This window comes from Bemisia tabaci, chromosome 2, assembly GCF_918797505.1.
Source record: "Bemisia tabaci chromosome 2, PGI_BMITA_v3".
In the NCBI taxonomy this organism is placed as follows: domain Eukaryota; kingdom Metazoa; phylum Arthropoda; class Insecta; order Hemiptera; family Aleyrodidae; genus Bemisia; species Bemisia tabaci.
Window position 1 is genome coordinate 65,181,431 of NC_092794.1, and position 8,348 is coordinate 65,189,778.

The window sequence follows — 8,348 nt, forward strand, 5'->3', positions numbered from 1 at the left end:
AAAAACAACTAAAAACTGGATACTAATGTAACTGTCAATACACACAGGGAGATCTTAAAGTTTCGCACTACCCCCCCCCCCAACCCTGAAAGCTTGTGCTCTTTTTGGAGAGATCCCCTCAAAATTTTTGGGGGTCTTAAAAGTCGTTTTTTTTTTACTAAGGACCCTAAAATTTCAAGTCTCCGATTCAATTTGTCCGAGAGTTATAAGACAGATGCCAAGTTCTCTAACGTGCTGAGGAGAAACGCCGTATGAACATTCGGGAGTTGCCAAATTTCCTTAGATAAAATTTTGATTTTTGAGGAAAATTATGAATATTCTACCTTGAAATTTTCAGGAGCTTTAGATCAAAGTGCGAACAAAATTCTCTAAAAAATGGTAGAAAAATATTCATAAGTTTACCAGGGAATTCGTGTTTTATCAAAGTAAATTTTGTAACGCCTGAAGGCTCATACAGCGTTTTTCCTTACACTGGAAAAAAAAAACACATTGGATCTAGAGTCCAGACTCTTGAAAACATTGACAATAAAAAGGACTCTTGATTCAATCAGATTTAAGCTTGAATCAAAAGGAAATCCGCTCAAATTAAGAAGCTTGGTTCTTGATTTAAACTTAAATCTGATTGAATCAAGAGTATTTTTTCTTGTCGATGTTTTTAAGAGTCTGGTCTCTAGATCCAATGTGTTTTTTTTCCAGTGTAGCACGGCAGTGCAGATGGCGCGTGACTTCTGGAGCACCCTGTTCAACGCATAACGCATGGGCATTAAGTCACACTTTAGCACATAAACTTGCAGTTACGGCGTTGAATAAATCTTAAATGGAATCAGGAGCACTCGATCAATTTGAAACCTGAAGCTATCAACACCCACACCGTTTCACGCCCGAAGATGCGCAGCTGGAGCGAGAAGAAGTAACCACTCGATAAGACGCAGCTCTTTAGGGGGGCGGTGCATACTGCACATTATCATCCTAATGTCTGATATGCCATTCACCCCTTGAGCGAATGAATGCACCCGTGCAGTTAGCGCTTTTCTTGGGTATAAAACGAGGAACAACGCTTTACTTTTCAACATAACTTTGAACGCCTCCTCCATCGAGTCACAGGTTCCTCAGTTTCTTTTGGTTTGTTCACCGACGTTGGCACAATGAATCCTGTGGTTACGAGTTTCTTCGCCCTGCTGTTGGTCCTCTTTGTCGTCGACTATGTCCAGGTTTGTTTGAAGCGGGAATTTTTGTATTCACGCAACTTCATATCATACAGTGGTCTCAATGGAGAATTTGCAGGCGTCTGAAATTGGATTTAATTTCCAGTAGCGTGGCGTGCTTTGCGATAAATCGATTGTGATGCATTTAAACCTATGGAAAAGGATCGATAAACAGGGTGTTCGCAACGAACACCTTAATAGTCGATCCTTTACCGTAGGTTTAAATGGCATAACAATCGATGTATCGTAAAGCACGCCACGCCACTATTAATTTCGTGTTTAAGTGGAGACTATATGAGTGAGCTGAACATGAGGATACCCTTAGTTTATGGAACGATTATTGGAGAAGATGTGACAAAATAATATAATCTGCTCAAATACATGCGTTTAAATGGGAAATGTTGCCAGATGACGTCACTAGACGGTGCATTTTCTCACTTTTAAATCTACTTTCATAATTTTTCCCATGTCAAAAAAATGTTTAAAACAAAAGTGCAAAATCAGATCTTTGATCTCTCATCTCCGATGAAGCATTAAAAATTTGCATACAAATTCTCCATTAAGTCAATTAGCCAAAGAGTCAAGATCTAGGACCTACATCAGAAGACACTTTTCAATCCTGAAATGTCTCGAAGTTCCTTAGTTTTCGGCAGCGGCGAATTCAGCAATTTGGCAACACTGACTCCCCTCCATTTTAACTTGTGTTGAATAATCGATATTTGTCGAAGCACCTGGCGACCTGGCATCTCCGAAAATCGATACATTTCCATAGTTTAAAACGGAGAAGAAATAGTGTTGCCAATTTGCTGGATCCACTGATGGGTTTCGGTTGATTTAACCCATAGAGTACAATACAGGGTGATCCAAAAGTCCCTTCCACCCCCTCTAACTTTTTACCTAATTGAGGTAAAGATTTGAAACTTGGGGGATATTCCTAGGTCAAAGGGAGCTACTTTTTGGCCCCCCTAAAATTTTCAGGGGGCCCCCCTTGGGGGGGCAACGGCCCCCAACTTTTAATTTTCAAATGGGAAGACCCCCTTTGTGATAGCTCGTTCGAAAGAGCATAAAAAAAGAAAACTTTTCGCGCAAACCCGAAGTCAATATCGCAAACCGTTTCAAAATGGCGGCCGGTTAAAGTTCAAAATGGCCGAAAATTCACACCGGTTATTTGTCGATGGATTTGCGCGAAAACCGGTATGTAGGGGTATTTTGACACGAGAAAAACGAATTTGACGTTAGATTTTCAAAAAAAACCGAAATTTCCAAAATGGCCGCCGGTTAAAGTTTAAAATGGCCGAAAATTGTCACCTCGGTTTTTTGCTGATGGATTTGCCTAAAACTTGGAATTTGAGAGTATTTTGGCATAAGATAAACAAATTTGAACTTAGATTTCTAAAAAATCAATTTTTTGTCATTTTGAACTTTAACCGGCGGCCATTTTGGAAATTTCGGTTTTTTTGAAAATCTAACGTCAAATTCGTTTTTCTCGTGTCAAAATACCCCTACATACCGATTTTCGCGCAAATCCATCGACAAATAACCGGTGTGAATTTTCGGCCATTTTGAACTTTAACCGGCCGCCATTTTGAAACGGTTTGAGATATTGACTTCGGGTTTGCGCGAAAAGTTTTCTTTTTTTATGCTCTTTCGAACGAGCTATCACAAAGGGGGTCTTCCCATTTGAAAATTAAAAGTTGGGGGCCGTTGCCCCCCCAAGGGGGGCCCCCTGAAAATTTTAGGGGGGCCAAAAAGTAGCTCCCTTTGACCTAGGAACATCCCCCAAGTTTCAAATCTTTACCTCAATTAGGTAAAAAGTTAGAGGGGGTGGAAGGGACTTTTGGATCACCCTGTAGAGTACAGCTATAGCTACGTACTGGAGCGCCGGTGATGTCAATCTACGAACGGATCATTCCAAGCTCCTTGTGCGCCAAAAGTGTAAACCAAACGGCATTTTTTAACACGGCGACTTATGGGAGAATCGCGGGTTGCGAATGGTTTTTGGGACTCATTAATTTAAATCGATAATTCTTTTCGCGAATTTCGGTAAATTATGTTGATCCAAGTCATTACAAATTAAAAAATATACGAAAATCCCGGTTTTTAAGAAATAAATGATATACCTGTATTTTCCGAGCGAAGCCCAGAGCTGGAACCCTGTTCATACGGAATCGCTAGTCGCCGCACACTAGTCTCGGGAGTACTGGACAAAACAGCCTTTAAAAGCTACTTCATCGGCGCTCCAGTCCATTGTGACTATTGTACTCTATGATTCAACCTAAAAAAAGAAAATATATTAATCAAAGGTAGAGAGTAAAGTAGAGTAGAGTAGAGTAGAGTTTTCCATTCTTTTTACCCTCTCTAGTTTATAGACTTGCAAAGACACAGATATAATAGTTAAAATATATTTATATCAATATCATTTGGTATTTAAAATGTTATAAAGTTGTAAAGGGTTTATAGACTTGCAAAAACACAAATTTAAGTAAAATATATCTGTATTCAATATAATTTGGTTTTTAAATTTTAGAAGATTTCATAAAAAAAAGTCTAAATATTACACAAATTTTAAACGGTGGATTACATATTTAAAAACAGACGGATCAATGCATTGCTAAAAATTACTAAAAGTTGAAATCATTCATTGATTATGAAAGAGCGTATCTTCATTGGAACAGATAGAAATAGAGACAGAGATGCTATGCTGTTCTTTTATCGTATTGTTTTCTAAGATCTAAAGAATTGTCGGCATGTCTCTCAGAAAGATAGTTCCTGACGTCATTATACATGAGAACATTAGTCAAAAGTAATCGAAAAAACACGGAAATTTTTAATAGTGTGCCTTCAAGATGAGGGTCTTTAAAACAGGATTTTACGAGTAAGTCTTTGGTCTTCCTCTCCATATTTCCTCTTTCTAAGAAGTCATATTTGCTTGCAGAGCTGTGCTGTCTCCAACGCAAACGTCAACGCAGGAGGATGTGGTGGGTGTGGTGGATGCGGAGGCTGCGGTTGTGGTTGTGGCTGTGGTGGTTGGGGAGGATGGGGCGGTTGGGGCGGTTGGGGAGGCTGCGGATGCGGCTGGGGTAGGTGTGGATGTGGGCCTTGGGGCTGGGGTTGGGGTAGATGTGGTTGTTGCTGCTAACCCATCGATCATCCGGCTGAAAACTTCATCACTTCAAAAAGCTCCGGTTCGAATGGACCACGCAATAGGTTATGAACATCACCTCAAAAATATGACTCCTCGTCAAAATTTTAAGTAAAAACATCGCTTACACGAAAAACTTCCAAATTGTGAGGGATTAAAAAAACTATTGAAATAACGGAAAATATGTTTTTTTCACACGCATATGATTAGCTGTCAATCAATCGTCAATTCGACCTTTTCTCTTCTTTTATGATTTTTGTAAGTTTACTAACACCCATGGTGCGATTTTTAGATTTCAAGAAATAACCTGAATGGAGGGGCTTGGAGGACAAGGCGCATAAGTGCAGTTTTTGAAAAAATTGAGATTTTATTGATTTCAAATAGAACTGATCTTAATGCATCTTCTATGAAAAATTGGCCCCCAAATTCCAATTTTTAAGCATCAAAAAGTCAGTTTGAACTTTCTTTCCGCCATAAGGCTCCGTGTAATTTCAAAATGTCGAACACACATTTCTCGAAATAGCAAAAACTGCACTTGTGCGTTTTGTCCTTAAAGCTCCTCAATTAACGTTTTCAGTTTACATTACAAAGAGTAGGTAAAACACTCCTCGTATATGAAGGAACTATGTGGCATAATTCAGTTATTAATGATATCCTATATTTTATATTTCGGTGTCTGAAGCTGGGAATCACACACATTTCTCTCCTCTCCTAATACAAGACAACTCTAATCTTGTTAAAGAAAAATCCCTACCCCCGCAGAAAAAGTCATCCATCGTAAAATATAGAACTTGGTTTTTTTTTTTTTTTTGAGCGGGAAGCGTGAATTAACTTACAGTAAATACGCTATTTCCTTACTTATAAAATCAATTTAGAAAGATTCAATGCGACGATCAAACTCTACGCAAAATTTAGATAAGGAGGCATCAATTTTAGTGCTTAATTTTGTAAACTGTTTAGTGGCCTAGCTCGGGTTTAGATTTTAAGTTCTGACGACACTGGCATATCATCTCTTAAATCACAAGGCGATTGACGGCAAGAGCATCATCAAGAAGACAGTACCAGCAATGTATCCGGCAGGAAACACTGCCTCAGCTGAGCTTCATCGAAGTTCATCATGAAAATTCAAATTTGACAGAACCTCTCGATGAAATACTTGACGAGACTTCTTCATGGGGCACCGCATGGCTGGTATTCAACATGCATCCTGAAACTCATTAGTCCGATTCTGCACTTTGAAACTTCGATACCTCGCTTTTATCGATAGACTTCAATTCGGCAGGGTGATGACACCGGCTATTCTAGGTGGCGGTAGCCACCCCGGCCCAATCCTAAAAATAGGATTAGAATCCTGGTCGTGAACGCAAGGTTCCCGCCAAAAAAGTAAATTCAAGCAAAAACATTCACCCTTTGCGCCTGCTGAATAAAATTTCGTGTTCAACTTTTAATATCTTTTTCTTTTCATACATGATTCCCCCGAGATTTTTTCTGGTAAAAAAGGATGAAAGGAAAAGTGACAATGAAAAAATTGGCGAGTTCTTAAGTACATTTAATGTAACATATTTGTTTATTTTAAATAAGAATCTCAAAAAGTATGTGTGTAAATTGTTTTACCATGTGAAGTTGCAATATCGTAATTCGAAATCTACTAGCGCCAATCATGCAGACACTTAATGCACATCACTTTCTGTGTAGCTCTTACACTTTGATTATTGCTAGCATTACAATACCTGCAATGAATACACATGTGGTTAAACTCCAAGAATCTTAATTATTCCAAGGGCGCATTTTTGTGATGCAATCAACTCTACCATTCTCTTACATATTCATTAAAATGGGGACTACTAGACTTCCTCATTATTTTTACCTCCCCACCCTACAATATTAATTGATTAAACGGATGATACACATAGATGCATAGAGGTAAAATAAGAGAAAACTGATTTCCATCAAGTCTATGATCATCCATATAAGTGCTCTATCATCGACTTCCTTTAGACATTTGATTCGCTTTTCAAGGAAAAAATCAAAAGTTCTTCGGGTGTTTTTATTTATGATATAATCATTTTGTGTAGGAATTAATGTCCTCAATGATTAGCTCGAGAAAGATTATAAATTAATCGCAACCCATGAAATCTGGAAATTTTTTGAAGAGACAACGCACAGTAAAAAGTTACCAAAATTGTGTGATAGTATCGAAAATAGAACACGAAATGCCACACAATTTTAGTGCTTTCTTTTGGTTTCTTATTCCTCAGTTAAAAATTAACCAAATCCTTTACAACCGTATAAATGAAATACGAACGTCTGAGGTTAAAATCGGAGTTTATGGGAGATGATCTACTACGTTAGAACTCTTGGATGCAACTGTTCGGGCTGTATGGATGTCTGTGTTGCATACCCGCGGAGGTAAAGGCGTTTTGACTGTCCAGGCACTTATTTACTTTGCCGGCGCGACGTGCTGCCAGCACGAAACGCGCACTGGCGCCTACAAACCTAAGTAGATACTTCACGCATTGCGCAATGCTTGAGGTATCCCTTAGGTTTGTAGGCGCCAATGCGCGTTCCGTGCTGGCTGGCTGGCCGCGCCGCACAGTGGATCGAGTCAATGGGAGAGGTCGGACATGAAATTTTTGACTGAAACTGCAAATTTTGATGTTTATTTTGTCACATTTTCAATTTCAAGAGGTGCCCTCAGAAGAATTGTTCATGAGGAAACCAATGGAACCACTTTTAGAACCACAAAGTTCTGTATAAACGGAGTTATAAGCGTTTAAAGTTTCTAAACATTGTCCGACCTTTTCTATAAACTCGATCTACTGCCGTCGCATCGGGACAATATTTTTGCACTCAGGGGTCAGTGGCTTCCTGATCCAAAATTACAAACAAAATATACAAGTCAGCCAGTCATTGCTGGTAAAATGCCTACAATGCAGAGAGTATGCAATCCGCAAATTTGCGAGGTCCCTCCTGCCCGCCAGCATCCTGGGCCCCTGAGGCCTAATCCAGCCCTGTTTTCAAGAAACAGTCTTAGTGGCTTGTATAGTGCAGACTTTGGAACAAAAACGATGACCATTCGTCTTTCGAAAAATTGAAATACGAAAAAGTCGGATAAATATATTAGTGAAAATTTTATTACTATCTGCTCCTGAAATCCGGGCTGAGTCTAGTTTCAATTAATTCCAAAACCCAGGTAAGGCCAAAAATTCTGTCGGCTGACTATTAGATTTGAGGGCAGTTTTTTTCTGATGCAGAGCGTTCAAGCAAAGCGGATATTATAAAAGACCTCCTTACCTCTCCGTTTCCACCGGAGATGCCATGGTGACGTCACGCGTGTTTTAATTAAAACAATAAAGTTTAGTGTTTTACCATTGTGGAAGAGGTGTTTTATGGGAGGCATCCGTGATTAGGTAAAAGCAATATCAAGAGCATGACCGGCACTCGTACCTTCCCTTAAGGGCAGTGGAACTTGCCGACTTAACGACAGGAAAAATGTGACGCGGTAATTTTATTACCTGAAAAACGGTTGGTCATCCCCCATAAATTCCGAGTGTTGCCGGGTAGATATACAAGTTTCCAAAGGGATAAAAACCCTCTTCTTACCTCCTCGCTCTACATTCACGCAGATCGTTGCCAAGCGCGATGCCATGGATGTAATTAAGTGCACGTAACTGAAGGGTCAACGCAAGAATGATTCCTGTTAAGTGCATTTTCTGAGATTTTTTATAAAATCAAGAACGCAGGTAAAATGATGCATACTGGTTTCGTCGACCGTTAAACTAATCGTCACTCTCTAACGTATCTCCTTTATAATTACAAAATTTACCTACACTATTTATTTCTTTTTTTTTTTTACAAAACCATCGGCATAAATACTGTTCAAAAATTTGCCGATTTTTGACAGTAGCACGTGGAAGAACTGTGAAATTTAAAAAAAAAAAAAAAAGAAAAAGCCAATTATCTCCGAGGTTAAAACATCAAGGGGCCTCTTCGGTAAAAGG

The 8,348-nt window shown here is 39.1% G+C and overlaps 1 protein-coding gene across 1 annotated transcript; it reads left to right on the forward strand.

The window, feature by feature from the left end:
• The first annotated feature begins 1,041 nt into the window (after positions 1–1,041).
• On the forward strand, positions 1,042–5,795 carry LOC109041807 (uncharacterized). The gene is made up of 2 exons (XM_019058239.2): positions 1,042–1,211; positions 4,141–5,795. The coding sequence occupies exons 1-2, from the start codon at positions 1,204–1,206 to the stop codon at positions 4,460–4,462; spliced, it is 330 nt and encodes a 109-aa protein (XP_018913784.2). The 5' UTR covers positions 1,042–1,203; the 3' UTR covers positions 4,463–5,795.
• Positions 5,796–8,348: the final 2,553 nt, after the last annotated feature.